This window comes from Doryrhamphus excisus, chromosome 2 (genome assembly GCF_030265055.1).
Source record: "Doryrhamphus excisus isolate RoL2022-K1 chromosome 2, RoL_Dexc_1.0, whole genome shotgun sequence".
Classification (NCBI taxonomy): Eukaryota; Metazoa; Chordata; class Actinopteri; order Syngnathiformes; family Syngnathidae; genus Doryrhamphus; species Doryrhamphus excisus.
In genome coordinates, this window is record NC_080467.1 from 15065145 (window position 1) to 15088196 (window position 23052).

The 23052-nt window shown below is 41.4% G+C and overlaps 2 protein-coding genes across 3 annotated transcripts in view; both read right to left on the reverse strand.

Moving 5' to 3' along the window:
- Nucleotides 1–16015, reverse strand: part of LOC131106833 (WD repeat-containing protein 7) — a 64943-nt gene extending 48928 nt beyond the window's left edge. For both annotated transcript variants that reach the window (XM_058056294.1, XM_058056288.1), the window contains exons 1-18: nt 15846–16015; nt 15130–15301; nt 14951–15057; nt 14258–14336; nt 13998–14172; nt 13595–13671; nt 12551–12670; nt 12320–12465; nt 12127–12226; nt 11643–11790; nt 11127–11242; nt 10911–11043; nt 10538–10758; nt 10206–10401; nt 7464–7678; nt 2999–3232; nt 2509–2802; nt 1780–1976 (exon numbers count right to left, since the gene is read on the reverse strand). In XM_058056294.1, the coding sequence (XP_057912277.1) occupies nt 1780–1976; nt 2509–2802; nt 2999–3232; nt 7464–7678; nt 10206–10401; nt 10538–10758; nt 10911–11043; nt 11127–11242; nt 11643–11790; nt 12127–12226; nt 12320–12465; nt 12551–12670; nt 13595–13671; nt 13998–14172; nt 14258–14336; nt 14951–15057; nt 15130–15288 (2717 nt within the window). In that variant the 5' untranslated portion in view covers nt 15289–15301; nt 15846–16015. The remainder of the gene's footprint in view (nt 1–1779; nt 1977–2508; nt 2803–2998; nt 3233–7463; nt 7679–10205; nt 10402–10537; nt 10759–10910; nt 11044–11126; nt 11243–11642; nt 11791–12126; nt 12227–12319; nt 12466–12550; nt 12671–13594; nt 13672–13997; nt 14173–14257; nt 14337–14950; nt 15058–15129; nt 15302–15845) is intronic.
- Nucleotides 16016–16765: 750 nt separating this feature from the next.
- txnl1 (thioredoxin-like 1) lies at nt 16766–22471 on the reverse strand. The gene is made up of 8 exons (XM_058059924.1): nt 22181–22471; nt 21383–21479; nt 19580–19753; nt 19222–19344; nt 18019–18088; nt 17744–17916; nt 17100–17204; nt 16766–17009 (listed from the first exon to the last, which is right to left on the reverse strand). Exons 1-8 carry the CDS (start codon nt 22276–22278, stop codon nt 16980–16982), a joined length of 870 nt encoding a protein of 289 aa, XP_057915907.1. The 5' UTR covers nt 22279–22471; the 3' UTR covers nt 16766–16979.
- Between the last annotated feature and the right edge of the window lie 581 nt (nt 22472–23052).

A 23052-nucleotide genomic window follows, 5' to 3' on the forward strand; every position in this document is an offset into this window, starting at 1 on the left:
GTACTTTTTGGCAAATGATAGCCTGATCTTCCTCTTCTTTATGCTAATGATGGTTTGCACCTTGTGGTGTAGCCATTGTACTTTTGTTCATCAAGTCTTTTAACAGCAGACATGACTACCTTCCGTCCTGATCTCAGCAGGTACTGTTGTCTTTTCTTTTCACTTTCTGATGTTTTTGTTGGTCTACCTGTGCAATATCTGTTACTGAGGACTTCCCAAATGGTTGTACTGGCTAAGACTGATTTTCTGATTTTCCATCTCCTCTCACAATTGCTTGTTTTTCACCAATAGACAGCTGACTGGTTTGCATGTTGTTTTCACCTCTAAATGCAGGAAACACATGCAAAACCAATCAGTGCTCTTTATTGATTGAAGAAGCACTGTAACATACAAAATGTACCTGTCAGTCACATGTTCCAATACTTTTGATCACTAAAAAAAAAGATGATTTCTTCTAAGTTGTGCATCCGATGCAGATGTAAAGACTCAAATGGGGCCGCATGGTTTTTCTAGTGGTTAGCATGTTGGCCACACAGTCAGGAGATCAGGAAGACCTGGGTTCGATTCTCTGCTTGTCATCTCTGTGTCTCTGTTCTCCGGATACTCCGATTTCCTCCCACATTCCAAAAACATGCTGGGTTAATCGGCGACTCCAAATTGTCCATAGGTATGAATGTGAGTGTGAATGGTTGTTTGTCTATATGTGCCCTGTGATTGGCTGGCGACCAGTCCAGGGTGTACCCCGCCTCTTGCCCAAAGACAGCTGGGATAGGCTCCAGCATACTCCACGACCCTAGTGAGGATAACTGGCATTGAAATGTTGCTCTCTGGTCTCAGCAAATGTAAAGAAATTTGAAATGACATTTGAAATGACAATGATAAACCGATTTCTAGTGGTTGTGTCTACTTATATCCCTTGACTAAAAGAGATTTAAAGCCCTGTGACATATTTACACAATCAGAATTCAGCAATAAAAGGTTATAATATACAAGGCTTAGTAACAAAGGTGGGCTTTGTCAAAATACTGTCATTCTAACATCAACTTAGGGTTGTTCTTCTACCACTGCAGTGTTTTTCCAGTGCAACGTGTTGGGTGTTACAACAGATGGACCTAGTCCTTTAGCGTTAAATCTTTTATAGCGCAATGTGCTCAGACAGACCAAATAAACAGCTTCACAGACCTGGCTGAATTTTATCTGCTGTTATTACTGTAACTGTGCATTGCTCTCTGTATTAACACTCTGCATTCAGTGACTTGTTTGGCAGGGTAGATGTTCTGTTGTTTTCATACATTTCAACAGGAGTGTAGTTTACATAACTGGTAAATTTAGTTGAGTAATTGAGACCCACAAAAAAATAAATAGAGATCACCAAACCGCCTCGCTCACTCATGGTGCAAACAAAAATAACATAGCTATACTGTATCAAAATAGACACTGACATGCTGAACAAAATATATTTTGACTAATTTATCCCCCTCATACACACACTTCCCAAAAGGGAAGGAACCTAGCATGCCTTGCGAGTTACAAACTAGTATAAAAGAGTCTATTGTGTTATTTTCAGTTGCACCATGAGTGAGGCAGGCATTTGTGGTCGCAAAATTGTGGGTTTTCCCCAAAATAAAAAAAATCATTACATTTCCAGGGTCACGCAAATGGAATTGAAAATATGCAGCCATCCATTGGACACTTAACTCAGGTCCTTAAGGGATATGAGCCCAAATACCAATGTATAATGTTTTCTTACAGTGCACATGAGAGTGTCAGCTTTGTTACCTTGCTGGTGCCTTCTTCATGTGCTCGCCGACAAAGGTGGCATTGGTCATGCCCATCAGAGTGTTGGCGAGAGAGATGACGGACAGGAGGTGTTGCGTGGTAACCGCCCTTGACACGCCGTAAGTCCCCTTACCAACGATGTCTGACAGTGTCAGCTTCCGGCCTGTTGCAAGAGACAACTGTCGCAGCAGAGACTCCTGGAACACGGGAGGGAAAATAAATGAAGTAAAGATTGTTTATCTAGAAAGTTGGTGATGGACAAGTTAGTGGTGAAAGCTCTGTTTTTATTTTCACTTTCTGGCATGTAAAGTTCATTCATTCATTCATTTTCTACCGCTTTTCCTCACGAGGGTCGCGGGGGTGCTGGAGCCTATCCCAGCTGTCTTCGGGCGAGAGGCGGGGTACACCCTGGACTGGTGGCCAGCCAATCACAGGGCACATATAGACAAACAACCATTCACACTCACATTCATACCTATGGACAATTTGGAGTGGCCAATTAACCTAGCATGTTTTTGGAATGAGGGAGGAAACCGGAGTTTCCCACGCATGCACGGGGAGAACATGCAAACTCCACACAGAGATGGCCGGGGGTGGAATTGAACCCTAGTCTCCTAGCTGTGAGGTCTGCACGCTAACCACTCGACCGCCGTGCCGCCGCATGTAAAGTTATTTATACATATGAATTTATTGTAACCTCGACCAAAAACAATTATAAGTAACTTTTACCTTAAAGGTGGGCAGCATCAGGGACATGTGACCTCCTCTGGAGATCAGGCCGAAAGAGATTGGGCAATGTGGCCTGAGCATGCCCAGTCGCTCTAGACAGATGCCGTCCAAGTTCTCGTTGAGGCCCCAGGCATGCAAGCAGGACATGAAGAGTTTGGCCGTGTCCATTGTCAGGTTGTACTCCAGAAGACTCAGTGACTTGGACTTCTCCTCACGCCTCCTCATCTCCTCTTCCTCTTCCTCATCTTCATCCAACAGGTGCTCCTTGATTGTCTCCTTCATTGTTTCCTTTACCTGAATGTGAAGAAGACACCATTGCATGTTGAACATGCAGATCTAACTGAATTATTTCATAAATGCACCGTATTATAACAGCTTACTAGTATATATGTAATTTATTTTTTTTCTCAGACAAATTCACACATACAAATCAAGCTATCAGTATAAGAAGTTATTGATAGGTTTGGATTTGTGCGTGTCTCTTCCTGACCTGCTTAAAGATCTTGTTGGCCAGAAAGGAGCCTCCCTTGTCAGCCCCAGCCTGGCTCTTCTGCAGTGTCTCAGGGGACACCAGCATGGGGTTCGGTCTCTGAGCTTCTTCTGTCAGCAACTGGATGATCACTGCTTCCACGTCAAAAAACAGCACATGCATGTCAGGGTCCGTGAGGTTGGTCTTCATTGCCTGGACCACCAATGCATTGTGGGAGTATTTTGGCAAGTTGCCCTAGAAAAAAGGGATGTGAGAGAGAATAAAGAATGATGAAACATATTGTCAATAAAATAATACATACACTTAATAAATGCCTTCCATAGGGTTCCATAAAACTGATAATATTTTGGGGGTTTTTCTATTAAACTGCTTTTTTTCCTCACCCAGGTGGTCTCTGTGTCAGTGTGTCACGGTGGATGAACATTGCCACCTAAAGGCAGCACGCCCTATTACACATATATTTGCATAAACAAACCCCAAAACACATCCTGTTGGTTTATATTTATAAATACCAGAAGACAGAAATGCTTGTCGTTATTTGGGTTTCCTCATACTGTCCAAACAAAGGTTGTAAGCACAATTGCTGCGTTGTCTACCTCAGTGTTTCCCATCTTTTATTGAAGCCAGGGCATATATTTCACCCTAAAAGGCTTTCACGGCATAATACCTTAGATTTTTTTTTAATTAAGGGCAAAGGGTAGACACAGTGATCCCTTTGTGATTTGGAGCTTCACGCTATCATTGTTTTCAAAAATGTAATAATATATTTAATAAATCATGCTGTTTCGTGTTGGAATAAGACCTCTTCTTCTTTCTCTTTGGGCTTTCCCTTCAGGGGTCGCCACAGCAAATCAATCTCCTCCATCCAACCCCGTTTTCTGCATCACTCACTCACACCAACAACCCTCATATCCTCCTTCACTACATCCATAAACCTCCTCTTTGGTCTTCCTCTAGGCCTCCTACCTGGCAGCTCTAAACACAGCATCCTTCTACCAATATATTCACTATCTCTCCTCTGGACATGTCCCAACCATCTCAGTCTTTATCTCCAAAGCCTCGAACATGCAATGTCCCTCTGATGTACTCGTTCCTGATCCTATCCATCCTGGTCACTCCCAATGAGAACCTCAGCATCCTCATCTCTGCTACCTCCAGTTCTGCTTCCTGTCTTTTCCTCAGTGGCACTGTCTCACCACAGTGTTGGAATATGGTTGATGATTAGTAAAGGAAAAATGCATATTTAAGAAACTTTTGCATGTTTTGCCTAAATTTTCAAGCCTAAAAATGGCTAAATGAACTAAACTACAAATAAAAGGCATTCAGAAGACGTATTCAAAGATGCCGTGATATGTTGTACTCTACACTGGTCATTAGGCGTGTTACTTCAATTCTTGAGGCTCTCGTAATGTTAAAAAATTTATTTAGAATATTTCAAATGTTTTACATAGTCTTAACTATGAAAATATTCCATTTATGAATAAGGACTCCTACTTATCATACACGGGCAGGTATGGATCCAATTAACCACGATAATTAAGGAATTTACATGTGCTTCCTGTTGGTGGAAAAGCATTGAATTGGTGTGTGTGCCTCAAGTACTCAGCAGAACAATGCAGTGTGTGTCTGCTCATTCTAACCGAGGATAACATGGCTGTGTATTTCATTATGCCTGTTTGGTAATTTTTTACTTATTTGAGAATATGGTGTTAAATATAAACACCACAATCTGGTAGTGGTGTCTTCTATGAAGTGCAGGCCGGGGTAAAGTTCTTGACAATGTCAACTGAGCAGCAGTGTGTTAAGGAAAAGGAAAGCCATTACCATGTCTGATCTCCTATTCACACACTGGAAATATTGCACATCTATCAAGCAAAAGAAAAAAATAACTGCAGGTTCAGCAGAAATAACAGAGGACAAACTCAAAGTCACATATTGACTTCCTTACACCAAACTAAAAGCTGTAAGTGTAAATACGCACAGATGATGGCTTACAGCTGACTGGGCGTAGTGTTTGTGTTGATAGTCTGACATTTCATGGTCATTATCTATCATCACACGGCAGGGGAGTGCACACAGCCACTCACACGGGGAATGGTGGATGGTTTTGACCCATAATGTGTATAGATATGAGCGAGAAATGATCCTGGGGTGGGAGGCAACAACAACAACAAAAAAACACAATAATGACACGGAGAGGCAGGGGGAAAAAGCTGCTGTTGTGTTTTGGCCTTTTCAGAAAAGAGGTGATTATGGGGAGTTATTGGGGGGAAAATCCCAGGAGACACCTCCGATAAACACACAACTGAAGAAAAACGACAAAGTCACCAAGCAACAGTCACAGGAAGAACCGATTTGCTGAAGTCAAGTATATACTCCCTTACAAAAGTATTGCAACATTGAGGTCAAGTCCTTTATTTCCGATATCAAGAGATCAACATTTTATCTTCCATTTCCAGCAACTGAAAGCGGCTATAGTGAAGGCCTGGGAAAGCATCACAAAAGAGGAATGCAAGTTTGGTAATCTCAGTGGGTTGTAGGTGAATGTGTGATGTGATTTGTGGTCAGTACCTGTGCCCAACTAGGTCAAATGCTGGCGTATAAATAGTGCACTGTATACAATGACTTCCTTAGGAGATGTAGTCAAGACCATTCAAATTTGTTCATTTACCAATCAACAAGCAGTCACATTTACATCAAGGCCAGTGTTGCTTCCTCCATACCTTGCAGATTTGGACATTGGAACCGTGTTGAGCACAAATCTACCGCAGGGTTTGTCAGTCAGTGTTTCAAGGAGGTAAAAGAAGATAAATATTGTAACAATGTCTCTTGAAATGTGGGCAGATTGTTTTTTTGCTGTTGTTTTTGCTTTCTGAAAAGGTCGATCTCTATAGGGAAAAAAAAAATATATATATATATATATATTTTTCCCCTTCCCTGACATTTAGGACCCTAGAAGATACCAGCAGTTTGCTGTCAATGTCAACACCCACAGAGACACACAGTGTTCCAATCTTGGGGAGATAACAGTCTGAAATCACAGACCAATTAAATCTCAGTTGGAGATTAAGCAAAGGTCAACATATAACAACTCGATGTGTATTGTGTAGATCCAGTACACTATGTGTTGGATTGAGAGTAGTGGTTGACCGATTAACATCCCGGACAATAATTGGGGTTGATATGTGGACTTTTGTCGTGTATCAATAGCTGCGTTTATTTAAATCAGACGCCGCGATATTAAGAAATCACTTAAAAACTGGGTTATTTCAGCTCAGATTCAGCAACAACTCTCTTTCTACCCCTCCCTCCTGCCGGCTGTGACTTCTGTTTTAAGCGTTACTCCACCCACGGTGCCATTTGATTGGTTCAGAAAGACACAGCACACAAGTGAAGAAGGACGTTTTTCCAAAGGAAAAACTTTGGCAAAACTCTTCTTCTTTCTCTTTGGGCTTTTCCCTTCAGGGGTCGCCACAGCAAATCAATCTCCTCCATCCAACCCTGTCTTCTGTATCTACCCTCATGTCCTCCTCCACTACATCCATAAACCTTCTCTTTGGTCTTCATCTACGCCTCCTACCTGGCAGCATCCTTCTACCAATATATTCACTATCTCTCCTCTGGACACGTCCGAACCATCTCAGTCTGGCCTCTCTGACTTTATCTCCAAGGCCTCTAACATGTAATGTCCCTCTGATGTACTTGTTCCCGATCCTATCCATCCTGGTCACTCCCAATGAGAACATCAGCATCCTGCTTCCTGTCTAATATTAACATTAGTTTGATGACTCTCACATTATCTCCAAGGCCTCTAACATGTAATGTCCCTCTGATGTACTTGTTCCTGATCCTATCCATCCTGGTCATGCGGAGAACCTCAGCATCCTCATCTCTGCTCCCTCCAGTTCTGCTTCCTGTCTAAACTGTAATAAAAAAAACATCCACAACGACTACTAACGTTACAGTGAGCAGCAGAATAACATAAAAGCGGAGTAAACATTAGCGCCAGCTCTGCTCGCTCGTAGTACCTCACGAGGCTGCTGATAACCTCAACAGCCAACACTATACATTCATTCATTCATTGGGAATGTTGTTAGCAGAGCATTCAGTCCCGTCTCGATACCGATTCATAGTGAAATTTGCGACTTCTTATCTTATAGGAAACTTGTGGAGACTGCACGTATCCCACTACTCAACGAGCAGCAACATTTCCCCCTTCTTAAAGCACTCACAGTCGGCTACTTCTTGTTTGTGATGTTTCCAAACACATTATTTACTCCCTTTTTGTCTCAGACAGTGTCCTGATGCAAATTAGATGACGACATCTTCCAGCGCTCCCCTTCCCCTCACAACACACTACCGCAAATAGACTGCAGTCCTGCAGGGAAACACTGAGATACCTGTATAATTATCTACCAATACAGTGACTATACTTCTTCCTGTTCTGTAATGTGAGTGTTTGTACCTTGTCAGCGTTGTCTGCAGCCAGCAGATTGGTGGCAAGCGTTTGCAGTTTGTGCTGAGCCATGTTCTTCAGTGCCGCCAGGCTACGGCGAGTCATTGCCTGCTTTAGGTTCACTGCCGAATGGCTCAAGGTGTCCACAGTGGCTGGAGCCAGCTCATCACAGGCGTTGAGTATCTCTACAGCAGTTATACCCATCACGCAGCGGTCCAAAGCCCCTACAAACATATGCAAAGTGATCAATGGCAGACTAATGACAGTGTCCTTTATAAATGCATAATAACAAAGAGATTTTGGTTTAGTTTTAAGCATTTTAAAGTAAAGAAAGAGCCTCAAAATAACACATACATAAGTAACATCTCAGTCCAGCCATTGTCTTGTGTACCTCAGAACAAAGTTCTGTGTCGGTTTGCTTGTTCCCGATTCTTGTCACATACTTGCGCTCTGTGGCTATCCATCTCTATCAACGCCGTTTTTCTATCAATACCAAATTTTCTCTCATAACATCCCCCAATACTTCGATTTCGGGTCATCGTAATGCTCAGTACCATCATCTTTTGTCTCAAATGTGATTCAGGGCACACTTATCTCCAGGTGCAACAATTGTCTGCCCTTACAAAAGAGAGAGGTTTAAAGGAGACACCATTAGCTGCAGACAGAGTTGATATCAGGATTGCCTCTGAGTATTGAGTGAGAAGAGAAGTGGCACCATTATGCTGTGTGTGCGTGTTTGTGTGTCTCTCAGCCACACACTCTCTCTCTCTCACATACACACACTTTCTCACTCCTCTCTCACATACACTCTTTAATTTCACACTCAGTTACCCTGCAATCTCTCAGCAGCAGCAGCAGCAGCAGCAGCCCCCCCCCACACACACACATGGTCTTTCCCAGTGGCACATCATCAATCAAACCAAAGTTGTCTTTTTGCAGCACATACATGTTTGCTGCAATGGTGGAGAAGGTACCTTAATAGTTGGCATGTAGAAAAAAACGTTTTTAAAAATGAGGTTTTGAGAAAAAAAAAACAACCTAAGGAGGTTGCAAGGTGCACAGGTGGTTAGCGACAGGCCACACAGCTAGGAGACAGCAGTTCGATTCCACCCTCGGCCATCTCTGTGTGGAGTTTGCATGTCCTCCCCTTTCATACGTGGGCTTTCTCCGGGTACTCCGGCTTCCTCCCACATTCCAAAAACATGCTAGGTTAATTGGCGACTCCAAATTGTCCATAGGTATGAATGTGAGTGTGAATGGTTTGTCTATATGTGCCCTGTGATTGGCTGGCGACTAGTTCAGGGTGTACCCCGCCTCTCGTCTGAGGTCAGCCCCCCCCAACCTTTGTGCGGTTAAGCTGTAGAAAATGAATGAATGAATGAACAACCTAAGGAGGAAGAAGGGGACATCGTTGTATTATGTACAACCAGACTGACCCAAATGTAAGTCTTATTATCTGGGTCCTGAGCAGGGGTTTCAAACTCATTTTCACCTGGAGTTTGCTGGAGGTCTAATCTGGGTGAGGCTGAGCCACATCAAGTGTTCCACAAAAAAAAATCAAAAATGTATATAAAACACAAATTTAAAAAAAGCATATACTGTGTTTTGTAGAATGGCTGAGAGTGCTTCTGGTTTCCCAGGATGCCTTGCAGCACTTTAGCACTGTTTATTATTTCCCTTAGTAGTAGTCATCGGTGTCCTGTGTGTGTACCTACTGACCACCCGGTTCATTTCACTGTGTGACAAAGCTCACAAAGTTCTATTGCTTGCCCAATTTGAGAGCCTCTTGAGCCGTAATTAATTTTTTTTCAAAAGTTTGAAACCCCTGTTCTAGCAGTTTATGCATGTGTTAAGATGGCCCGTCTCTCTTTCATTATTAACACCATTTTTACTTGCCATTTTTGTACCAACAAAGTATTTTCTCCAGTACAATGCTGTTTAACTTATGTTCAGGGTAAGGTACAACAGTATGTTCCAAACATTGTTTTTATGTAGACAAGGAGGTAGTAAGTACTCATTATGAATTATTCATTCATTTTTATCCTCACAAGGGTCGCAGGGGTGCTGGAGATGATCCCAATTGTCTTCAGGACTGGTCGCCAGCCAATCACATGGCACATATAGACAAACAACCATTCACACTCACATTCATACCTATGGACAATTTGGAGTCGCCAATTAACCTAGCATGTTTTTGGAATGTGGGAGGAAACCGGAGTACCCGGAGAAAACCCACGCATGCACGAGGAGAACATGCAAACTCCACACAGAGATGGCCGAGGGTGGAATCAAACTCGGGTCTCCTGCGCGCTAACCACTCGGTCGCCGTGCAGCCCTGTAGGAATTAGTGTTCATATATAATTCTGAAATACACATTTTTTGTTATGGATAACCATACCTTTTTTTTTTTTTTTAAACTCACTTCACTTCAACACTTTGTACCATTTCAGGCTATTCATTGGATTTCAACTACATGAATTTCAATAAATAACTGAAAAAATTGGGGTGTTGTAAAACTTTTTGACCGGTTGTGTAGTTGTTATCCTCCACTAGTAATAGCAGTTGCCTTATTATCAATCTGTTATGTGTTAAATTGCTGCATTATTTCTTTTTTGACACGGTGAGACAGATTGTTTTGTTGTGTTAAGCTACTGCTGTTTCTGATGTGTTGACAAGTTTTGCTTTATTTGCTTGCCCAAGAGTTGAGATCCCTAAACTATAACTAACCCTAAAACAGCTGACGTTACTTACCTGTATCCATCTGCCAGACGTAAACAGAGCCATCCGAGCATCCAACCACCAGGTAGTCATCAGCCGGACGCCATTTGATAACTTGGATTGGGAATAGATGCCGCGATGCTAGCATGATGCACTTCCTTTCCCTGAGACTGAGCAGACCAACTGAGTGGTCACTGGCCACAGAACAGACGCAGTGCTGCACCCGAGTCTGCAGAGAAAGAAAGGGAACAGTTATAATTGTTGACAAGAACAGAGATCCAAAACAGTGGTACCATCCAATCAAAGGACAAACCCCCTTTCTATATTAAGGTGACTCTTATTTCATCATATGAAAGAGGACTCACACTGCAGTTTTCTGGTGGGACAATGAGCTGGGTGATTTCTCCTCCGTGGACACAGAAAATGTGTTTCATCTCTCCGGTGAAAATATCCCAGACAATGACAGAAAAGTCCACCCCTCCAGACACCAGAGAGCGCTGGTCATAGCGGGGGGAGATCTGGTACGGATACAGGACACACGTCACCTTGTTCCTGTGACCTCGCAGTGTACGGTGGGGTGGCCAGCCTGCAAATCACAGGGACAATAAGCAAGGATAGCAATATACTCATTTAGGTATGGAATGAAATGCCCTTGGCCTATGTTTTCACACCACTCTACTTGTATAATGTTCAAACTGTCAACACAAGTCTTCCTTTGTCGCTCCATCTCTCCCTCACCTCTTCTTAGCATGTGTTCTCCCTGTAGCAACTGAACGATTGCGGTTTGAGTAGCAGGAACCAGAATGATGCTGCCATCTTCTCTTCCGCACACCAGTCGACCCTGGGAGGGGATGTAGACGCTGGCTGTCACCTGAGGAACATAATTTCTCAATTAAAACCCAAGTTTGACTGGCATGCTACTCCACTACCCTCCTCACACACACTGATTCAAACCTTAATGGGTTCCTCTTTGCCTGGCAAGACGCTCAGTTGGTCAATAATTCCAGAAGACACAGGAGTCAACTTATCAAACGCCGCTTGCAGACTGATGGTGAATGAGACCTGCAGCTCTGCAGAGAGGGAGGGAAGTGGTGAGTTTACCCGGCATGAGGGGAGGTTCATTTATCGATTTAACGATAAAAATGGAATTAAACCTTTCATAAAACACACTCTCAACTGAGAAACTAATACTAGACCGTCTGAAAATACACCATTTACTGGTGCTGGGTATAATTTTGGCCACTAGATGTCACTCTGCTTCTGCATTTAGATTTAAGTGTGCTTTTGTGAGAGAAGGTTGTGCAATAATACATAATGTACTGTACATTATAATGTTAACTTCATGAGATAATAGTGGCAAATAAAACCTTACACTCACATTATTGCTGACATGATATGATAAATATCACAAGATTGATTTCATTTGTATTGACTTTGATGCATTTTCTAATCAACTCTTTTCATCCTGACCTGCAGGGGTGGGCAGATGCCGTGGAGGTGAGGCATCAGGGATGCTCCACAGAGACAGTTTGCCTGCAGAGTCTCCCTGAATCAACAACTTGTGGAAGGGCTCCCGTCGGCCAAAAAAGAAGCGAGTCACAGGAGGGCAGATGAGGAGCTAGAATGTGGTTAGAAGGGACCAATCAACTCCAGAACGAACATCAGTAAATTAGAGCATGACCTCATAAATGTGATTTTAGATGACATTTTCCTTGATTTCACTTTTTTATTATTTTGTGTGTCGTTATTCATTTATTACTATAAAAATTCCAGAGAAACTATTGTCAAAAATGGTCAAAACACACTAATCTATACTGCTTAGTGTAGCAGGGTTATGCTGGAACCTATTTTGTTTCGGTGTAATACCATCTTTATATATGTTTCCACAATTCAAGTAAAATACATGGCTGCCACAATGTATTTGTAATTTTATAAAGTCGTATTCTGCACTGACTTGTTTGTCTGTTAGGTTCTCCATGCTGTAGATCAGCGGAGGTATCGAGCCTTCTTTTTTCCCAACATCACTTCGGAAATGTACACTGGCAGGAAGGCAGCTGGACAACAACAAAGAAAACCAAGACTTAAGATGAACAACTGGATTGGCTGGACAATGACAATGATGACAGTTGGAGAAGTAGTAGCTATACCTGGCTGGTAGGCTGTAGATGTAACTGCAACCATCCTCCGTCCAGATAATGACTTTATCTGCTGCAATGAACTCTCCTCCGGCCCAGGTCTTATCATTATCAATGGGCACCGAGCAGAGCAACGAATAATCGGCTGCATCAAAAACCTGATTGTCACAAACATCCGGGTTTCAATTTCAAGATTAAAGCGGTGCAAAAATAAAAAGTACTATGATGAGTAAGTTGTCTTACTCTCCAGAACTTGGAGCAGACCACCAGTAGGCTGCTCTGAGTGAAAGTACAGAAGGAAATACTCTGGCAACCCTGACAGTAGATGGGTTTGGACTCCTCTTCAAACACTGGGTCCAGGTCCTGAACGCACACACATTTAAATAATAATAATAATGGTTTAGATGTACAGTATATACCGCCTTTTTACAAGGTAACCAAAGCGCTTCACAGTGAACCTAATTTTCATTCACACACAGGTAGTGGTAATCTACATCTGTAGCCACAGTCGCCCTAGAGTGACTGACGGAAACATGGCTGACAATACGTGCTTACAGCCTTTCCAACCACCCCACTTTTGAGACGATTTGTATCATAGTCCACAGTCTCATTTCAAATCAAATCAACTTTATTTGTATAGCACTTTTCCTGCAAAAACATGCAACACAAAGTGCTTTACAGAATTAAAAATTACCACAATTAAAAGGAAAAACAAATACTAAGAAAGCCCCTCCCTCCCACCCTCCATACTAGACACACACACACACACAATCACACACAGTAGGGAGACATGGCATGGCACTGAGGATCAAGGAAACGCCACCTTTGGGGCCGTCCACACTGGGAGGAGCCGCAGGTCGTGCCATCGGGGGACCAGCACCTGGGCCCCCCGACTCCGACAGACGGGCGGACCCCCACATTAAAGGGAGGAACCCCCAGCCGGCCGGGTCGAAGGAACCCAAGGATGGCACCCCCTCAGCAGACCCGACACAGCCCCCAGTGTGGAGGACCCCCCCCCCCCCTGAGGAAATACTGGCGTTAAAAGCTAAAAACTAAAAGCATAAAATAGGACTAAAAAGATAAAAACATAAGAAAAGTTTAAAAATATTAGGTAAAAGCCTGATTAAAAAGGTGTGTCTTTAATCTTTTATTTAAAATATCAACAGTCTCCGCAGTTCTGAGGTTCTCCGGCAGGCTGTTCCACAGGTGGGGGCCATAGTGGTTAAATTATAAGTAAAAACAAAAGCATTTCCTCTTCCCGAATGAACAATCCTTATAGTAGCGTACCTGCATCCTGTTGACTTCCGCCGTGATGATCCAGACTTTCAGAATACCCGTCACCGACACCGCCACTACTGTGTCCTCTGGAAACCAGACACAAGTCACACTGTAAGCTTCTTTGTTAATACTTCAAATTTCAGCATATCCACATTCAATTTTGTGAAACTAGCCCAGTTAAAAGATGTGAATAATACAGTAGGTCCCTGTTTTTTCTGGGGTCACAGGTGAACGATGAAAATCTGAGAGATCTCACTGAGAGATCTATTTTTGATACATGCATCGATAACCTGTTGGATGGGGCCAAGCTACATTTGTTGATATTCCTCTACCTACAGGAAATCAAATATTTCCTCCACTGTACATTCAGTATATCTAAGCTGGCCATTTAGATAGAAGATTCCTGTAAAACCTTGTGTGCGGTGTGATCGGATAACGCTCATGGAGCTGATCCAGTCTGGGGAGATCTTGGACACCAGCGAGTACAGAACCTCCAGGCTCGTAGCGTCCACCACAAGAATCTCCGGGTAATGGCCGTGACAGAGCAGACGACCTTCTCGCTGAGTGCCTATGGTGAACTGATAGAACTGCGGCACCATGGAAGAAGAGGAGGAACATGTACCATGGGTGAAGATAGACGGAAAGAGAAGGTGTTCATGTTGTTTGTGTTACCTGTATTCCAGTGTGAGCACAAGCAAGTTTTGTGAATTCAATACAGCGGCCATCGTTTACGTCCCATAAACACATCTCCCTGGTGGCACAAAAAATACATGTGGAAAACTGTCAACACAGGTTAAGACAAAGAAAATAACAATTTTTATTACAGTTTACAATACCTTCTCAATGGGTAACACTATAGAAAGCTTGGATATAAGTTAGAGTAGTCAGTAAGTACGTAGTAGTAGTAGTACGAATAGTAGTACGAATTTACTATCCACTCAAGACAGCCAATACAGACGTCCATCCATCTACACTTTGCGCTTCCAAATCAAAAATATATTAAATAAATCATGACGAACCAGCATGATTTATTTAATATACGGCCTATGAGTCCAAAATATGTATATTCGAGCACATCATCACAGGTGGGTCTGGAACCGATTAACCACAATAAATGAGGGATTACTGTGGTATCTACATTCATATATTTGTAGTGGCCCGCCACGATTCAAGATGGACCGCCACTGAAGAATCAGGTGCTACATTTTATTTATTTATTTCGATGCTATCTGCTTGCCCTCGCTCACATTCACGTTATAATAGGCCTGAGTGGCTTGACATAAAGCCACTCCTGATTTAAAATTCAACATTTTGCATTCTCATTTTTGTGTACCCAAAATTAATTGTGATTTATGGTTTACTCACCCACTCTCTGATGCGCTGACAATGTAGTGTTTATCACTGCAGCTGCTGGCTTTAGACAGACAGGTGATGGAAGCCGTGTGCCCAAACAGCATGGCCCGGGGACAAATCTGAGGAAAGGGAAAGCAAATTCAATAAAACCTCTGAAGACGGTGGCACATGCAATCATGAACACCGCCTACCTCCAGCTCTGGCGTCATGTCCCAGAGGCAGATCTGTCCATCATGGCAGCCAGTGATAATGGTGCTGAAGTCGTCCATCACCAGCAGGCTGCTGATGCAGTGGGTAGGAGCTGTGCGGCCCCATAAAACAATGGGTAGAACCAGATTGTTCCCTGACATTCTGGTGATGTGTCTGGCAGAGGTGGGTCGACATTTATGCATTAGCACAAAAATTCACAGATGGTACATGCGTATTGTGTACATCGTATTTACACATTTTATCAACAATTGACACGCAATCATACCAAAATGAAAGCACGTTTTTCCTGTTCTCACAATGAAACAATACAAAAGTGCTAACGTTAACTAAAGTTAGTGTTTTACTGTTGCATGCTAAATGTCCAGATCCAAAATGGGTTATCATTAATGTACAGTCTGGAACCGATTCAATGCAACATAATGTTAAATGCTGCAGTGGTTAATGGAGTGAAGCTACGGTAGCAGCATAGGGTGAGTCCACGACTAAATACAAATGGCATTGTTGTAATCGATCGTAACCACAAATTGCTTAGTTTTCATTAAGGCACGTGTGTATTTGTTTATTACACAAACGAAACTAGAGCTGCCACACGGATGCTAAGCTACATCAAAGACAAACAACTGCAGTGTCGGAACTTCCGGGTTATTAAAGCAGCTAACGGGATAGACATCCAACGCTTTAGCGTGTGGATACGCACCAGAAACAACAGCTCACTGCGACATGTCCTTCCGGATGAGTGTAGTCAAATAAATGTGCCACTCGGGAATGAATTAAAACAATTTCACTTTTGGCTTGTTTTGCGTTTTTTTTTAGCATCGGAAACCGATGCGTGACAGTCAGTCAGCTGATCACGCGACAACGGACATAACCCCTGCCGCATCCGGGTGTTTCTTATCAAAATAAAAGCACGCAGCTGATAACGTCACTGCATTGCGAATACATACTCATACATATCACATTCCTCTATTCATTTTCTAACAAATTTGTCAAAAGTTTACAGTGCCCTCCGTTGTAATAGTTTCTCATTGTTTAACTTTCTTGAAACAGAATATCCTTTCCGGTTCAGCCGGAGCAACATAACTTCCGGTTCACTCGGCAACACTGGGACAACATCCGCAAAATACATGTCAAGTCAGGCCTTCAAAATAAAAAAATTAAACTAGCAGAACTAAAGAAATATTATATAATTTCCCGCATTTTAGAACACAAATGTTGACAGGTATGAATGCTAACATAATTATCACAAGTGTGGATTTTAGATTTACCATGCAGTTAGTGTGTCCATCCATCTACTATGCCTAGGGTTGCAGGGATGCTGGAGTCTATCCCAGCTGACTTTGGGCAAGAGGCCGGGGACATGCTGGACTGGTCACCAGCATATCGCAGTCGTCATGTAATTTCAAGCAAAACACCAAATTCTCTCACAGAATCTGCCTAATTGAATGTATGTATTAATGCCCCATTAGGTTACACAACACAAGGATCTCCTGAGGATAATTTCATTTGCATTTGCAAATTTTCTTGAGATTTTGATTCAGGATCCATGAAAAATGTGCTACATTTTTATTCTAATAATAATACAATGGAGAGTAAAAAATCAGAAATGACACACATGCCTTTGAAAAAGGACAGTTTTATTTACAGGGGGGTTTAATTAGAATTACAATAGAAATGATTTATAGACAGAGAGACTGACAATTTAGGAATTGAGAGGTTGAGGAAGTTGTGCCAATGTGTGTGTATATCAACGTCTGCATGAAGTGTGGCAGCTTTGGCAGAGGGGCAAAGTCCTGTGATGCATCCTCCTCCTCGTTCCCTTCTTTGTCCCCGCTCAGTGACTCTCTCCTTTCTTTCCCACAACCTGCATGAAAATAAAACACATGGCCATCCATTCTTTAGTACGACACCATTTGAAATGTGTTTGACAAAAAGACATGCCGTCGAGTCGCACCCTTTTGAAGTCATTCATGTTGGTGGCCTGTACTGGAGTGCCAATAAAAGTCAGATAGTTGATTTTTGTAGTCTCCTCATCTCCTTGGTTTGATTTGATGAACACCTAAAGAGGGAAAGAGGAAATAGAAAGTTCAGCTGAGATACAGCGGTAAAGATCAATTGAGAAATACTCATATATAGTAATATAAATACATAATAATATGTATAATAACAACAAAAAAGAATACAAATATATATGCATTTGAGTGAAATCAGTGGTGGCGAAATCCTTGTTGGCAAACATAGGTCACAGAGGACCTGACTTTTCTAAAAATCATCTTTATCACACGATGTGAAGTTTGTGCAGTTCCAGAGGGAGGGAGATTGATATCTTGTATTTCTTCCATTTTGGAATTAGTTGCTTTTGACCAAGCTTGCTGCTGAAGAGACAGAACTAATCTCTGTGCTTCATGGGCACATAAGCTGCCTGTGTTGGTTGAGAATTTCTTACAGGTAAACATGACATAAGCATGACGGGCTCTTTACATAAGGGGTCAGGCTTACAAAATCAGCAGGGGATCAAATAATGATTCTCGCCACTGTATATCAAACGTACTGAGTTTCAGAACAACACAGCAGTGCCATGTGTCTTCTGCTCCATACCGTTACACTCTGCACATTCTGAAACTTGACATAGCGCAAGGGGATGATTCCGTCGTCTTTGTAGTCTTCCTCTGACAGCTCCAAAGTTTGAGTGGCTTCGCTCTTCTCTGCATCATCGAAACCCATGGAGCGCGGGAGATTGATGAACACCTTCACCACTTTAGGAGCCTGGGCTGAAACACAGAGAAAGGAGCAAGGACAAATAATGATCGCAAAACAATGTAGAACCATGTGATTGACTGTAGTGGAGACCAGCAGAAAAATAAAATACTCACCAAAGTCTGAGCACTGTAGCTTCATGGAGAAGAGCTTCACAGGCTGGTTGAATGCGATTGTTGTAAGCAACTGCAAAATATTCACAAATTTTACTTTTTTTGTATTTAATGTATTTAATTAAAATCAATCTTTCTGTGTTCTAAATGTCCCATGTCGTGATGTGGACACCTGTGTTTAATGTGCGAGGCATATTGAAGCGATAATGGGTGGTGTAGCGGAGAGGCTTCTCGGGTTGTGAGATCGTCTCCCAGGATGCACTAGTTTGGAGCGGTCAAAGGTATAGGGGGTGTGTTCAAGTCAAAGAACACGGAAGATTGTCCTCTTTTGGTGATTTTATTTAGGTTATGATGTGGTACTGATGAGACATACATACAAAGACAAATACACAATAAATGATAACGTAATGTAACTCATATTACACAAGTATAATGATGAGCTAAAGGCACGCTACACACAGAAATTCAACAAAGAAACCAAGCAAACATGACACTCACTAGAATAACCGTTAGTCATAGTTAGCTTAAATACTGATATTAGCACCGATGAAAAGGGAGCCTAACTTGTGAAAAGGGTGCCCAAACTACTCCACAGCTCCCACAATAAGCCAGAAAAACTCACCTTTATGCATTCACGCACATCAACCTGGTGATATGATGTATGAGGCGCAATAAGGCTCAGAGATCTATGTATGGTTCAACCCGAAAAAACGTCCCCCACTGTGGTGAATTTACTGACCGCTGAACACCGTAGGACAAACGACACAGCCGGCCATACAATGCAATGTAAATTATGGGCTTTCTAACAGTCACAATGTTTATGAAATTAATATCAATGTGTTTTCTGTATACTAAGTAACAGAATGTAATCTTAAATACTGCCTGAGAACTAACACTGCACTCTAAGCTGAACATACAATGCATTGTAAATTATGGGCTTTCTAACAGGTGGGTTCTGGAGCTAAATCTGATCTAAAAATTATATTTGTCACTCTTATTGCAAATGTTGATTCGAAACCAGAAGTAAACATCAGACACTTTTATGCGCATCTGAATTACTCATGGATTTTTGGCATTCACTGAGGATCTACTGTATTACTGTAAGCTCTGAATTTCAGTGCAGCTGGATCTTGACCTTCGGGGTGCAGGGGCAATAAATGGGAGTGAGACATAAACAATGTTATGGTCTTGTCTTGCATTCCTTACCTGTTCATCACAGTCTGATTCCAAGTAGGAAGAATCTTTACTTAAACAGTTGTCAAAGCCACAGTCATCGCTCTCATTGAGGCACTCGCAGCCAGCTTTGTTGACAAAAGGCATAAGGTCCATCTGGCAACCAAATAAAGGAGAGACTTCAGTACTTTGTGTACATTAGGTAAAGATTACATAAATACATTCAGTTCAATTCAATTCAATTTTATGTACGGTGGTGGGACAGATGGTCGATAGAGAATAAACAGGATAAAGGGGTGGGGGCACAAGACCAAAAGGGGGCACAACAGCCTTATCAACAAGAGTAATGGTCTCATGAACTAGTACATCCTGCATAAAGACTTGTACGTACATATCCCTTTGGAATGTCGGAGTCCTCGCCGTTGCCTGCATCATTCTCTGTCCGCTGTTTGATCTTCTCCTCCAAACCCGCAGCATCCGCCCCCTGATACTGGTCCACCTTTACCCGGTTCCTAAAGAACAAAAATGTCGGCGTAGCTGATATGTTGGTGGCTGCCGCTGTTGCCTGAGGAAGAGTGACACAGTTCAGTCAAATTGGTTTCAATGTTTCCTTTCTCATCACAATCAGCAACACATTGTTGCAAAATTATTATTATTATCATCTTGTTTCTTCAACATCTTCAGCATTTCTTATGACACACATCAAAAGCCTCAATTTTACCCAAACACAGAGTCGGAGTTTTGCAACATGGCCAATTATGCAAATCACACAATGACATAATGTACATAGATAACTGCGTCTGTGTCTGCTTTCATTATCACTGGCCTCAAAACAGGCAGGAAGAAGTTCACCCTGTGCATTGACACTTCATAAAACACCATTCCACAGAACTATTGCACTGAATGGAGTGAGACCTCATCAGTGATGCAGTCTGTTTGTCTCTGTGGGGCCGGCGAGTGCAGCAAGTAAATCTCGTGGGGAGAGCAAGGTAAGGTAATGTGCATATTTAAGAAACTATTGCATAATCATAATATATTATCATTATTCAATTTTATCATAATTGTTGGTTTATTTGATCTCAAAAATTGTTGACAATAACATAGTTATAGAAAATAAACATTTCAAAAAGCATCTGCATTGTTTTGTGACCCATTCAGACACTTTGAATTCAAACTTATACAAAGTGTTCTTGACACGTGTTACTTACATTCATGGATGTTAGGTGTTAGTGTGATTTTAGGCACATTGTGTTAATACACAATGTCAAAATGAAAAAAAAAACTAGTCAGTCAGATATGGGGTTGCACTGAAAAAATGAAGCCGATCCAGGCAAACTTATACAAAGTGTTCTTGACACATGTTACTTACATTCATGGATGTTAGGTGTTAGTGTGATTTTAGGCACAAAAAAAAACTAGTCAGTCAGAAATGAGGTTGCACTGAAAAAATGAAACCAAGCCAAGCAAGATAAACAGGTTTTAAGGTAAAACATAAAAGGTAAACACAAAGGTACGTAAAACTGCTAGGCAAAAAACAGACAAAAGAAAAATACAAAAAAGAAGAGGCATTCAAAGACGTTATGATGATATGTAGTATTCTACATCAGTCAGTAGTACATTCATGGATGTTAGGTGTTAGTGTGATTTTAGGCACATTGTGTTAATACACAATGTCAAAATGAAAAAAAAACTAGTCAGTCAGAAATGAGGTTGCACTGAAAAAATGAAACCAAGCCAAGCAAGATAAACAGGTTTTAAGGTAAAACATAAAAGGTAAACACAAAGGTACGTAAAACTGCTAGGCAAAAAACAGACAAAAGAAAAATACAAAAAAGAAGAGGCATTCAAAGACGTTATGATGATATGTAGTATTCTACATCAGTCAGTAGGTGTCAGTACTGTTATATTGATATAGTCACTGAAGGAAGACATGACATGAAGAAAAAGGAATAAGGACCAAGGAACAGCTTGTATGTCTTATTTTATGATGGGTAATACATGTGTAATGTTATTTCATGTCGTAAACATGTTTTCTATGCTCCAACTACAAAAGTATTCAATTTATAAAATAGGAATCCTACTTAACATGGCTGGGTCTGGAACCAATTAACAGCAATACATGATGGATAAATGTACCACATATATAAGCTTAATGTCTTTTAATGTATTGTACCAGGATGAAGATGAGACTGACCTGACAGACATGGACATCGACTTCAAGGAAGACGACTTGTGGATACTTGTTACTCAACATGTTAAACGCTGGACCTATTCTAACACATGGCCGGCACCTGAGGGGTAAACATAATGTGAATATGGAGTGGAAAAGGCAGTACAAACTAGCAACAATGACCCTGAATTTCCTGTGGGACAATAAATGCATTGTGTAATTGTGAGTTTTTGCCTATCAAAATGTGGTGACCGTGTGTTTTATTGCAGTTTATAGTACCTGACATATGTGGTCACAGGTTCATCATAAAATATTTATTGCTAAGTCAACAATTTCAATGGTGTCTGGCTACAATATACAGTCAGATTGGCTACTATTTTGTTACGTATTCTCTGTCAGCGTTTTATTAAGTCTTACTCAGTCATTCTGCGAAATAAACGTATTATTAGTTAACACTTTGTGAGCTAAGGAACGCTGAACAAACAGGAAATGCATATAAGTACAGTTAAATTGCGCAATTGTGGGAATTAAATGAAGTCTTATATACAGTGAAGGTCTGAGATGAACTTGTTAATTAGATATTAAACACAGTATATCAGTAGCCAAGTCACCCTAATATTGCTTTGTCATTCTAAGCAACTGTGCTAAAAGAGCAAATGCTAGCATGATGCTAAGCTACTAATGGAAGCTGTTCTTATTTCATATGCATCTACACAGCTCGTGACAGCTCATTAAAAGGCTAACAATGACCATTAGGAACCTTTCACTATATAAAAAGGGCATGGTTGGAGTGAGTTTGGCTCGGCCGAAGCTGGGTCTTACCCAGCCATTGTGAACTTGACCACCGCGAGTCTTGAGCCGGCGGCCGCTAGCTCCGGTAGGAAATCCTGATCACTCTCGATCACTTTAACGCCGACCATGGTAGAAATACAGTTTATATCGGTGGCAGAGGTTTGTTAGCGTAGACTAAGTCCAGGACAAACACCGAAATTAGTGAATTACTGTAAAATTATAATGCTGATGTTTTTAGCCTTTCGTCAGGAAAGTAGCTAACTAGCTCTGTATTTGTAAGCCACAATGGAGACGCAGCAAAGACACAACACGTGACCGTCTGATTGACCAATAGGAATCTGGAAAGGCGCGGCCTGTGTGTTCTTTCATGAAGTCTTTGCATTAGCGCCACCCTTCGTATTGGAGTGTGAACACATCAAACTACATTTGATTATACGTATTTGCTGATAACACTGACTCATATTAGCATTTCCATATTTATTTCCACTTCAACATTTTTATTATATTATTCCGAAAATGTCATTTGTGAAATTCAATTAAATTTAGTCTAAATGATCCATAAACCTTGCATATTGTATCGTTGCACATTTTTTATTGCTTTTGGGTAGTTTGGTTTGGTAATGATTATTGATTCATATAAATATTGTATGAATGTTTTTTTTCTTACAATTATCTTGCATTTTGAATGTTTGACTTTGGCTATAATGATTCCCATTTCACTTGTGAAATTATTTCTCCAAATGTTATTTTTGCATTTAGAGCATGAACTGTATTTGTAATTCAAACTTTTTATCAATAAACTAAACAAAAAATATTCATTAAAAATATGAATTGTTTTTTCTTCTGTGTTTTAATGTGACCATACTGCAGGTGTAGTTGCATGGTATCAGACTGATGCCAAA

What these genes read in the sequence shown, in the direction of transcription:
- txnl1 (XM_058059924.1), bottom strand. Translation starts at nt 22,278, where the DNA reads ATGGTCGGCGTTAAAGTGATCGAGAGTGATCAGGATTTCCTACCGGAG. An exon ending in TCGATGTCCATGTCTGTCAG is followed by an intron (nt 19,754 to 21,382) that starts GTCAGTCTCATC and finishes ACTCTTCCTCAG; the next exon opens with GCAACAGCGGCAGCCACCAA. An exon ending in GCTACAGTGCTCAGACTTTG is followed by an intron (nt 17,917 to 18,018) that starts GTGAGTATTTTA and finishes TCTGTGTTTCAG; the next exon opens with CCCAGGCTCCTAAAGTGGTG.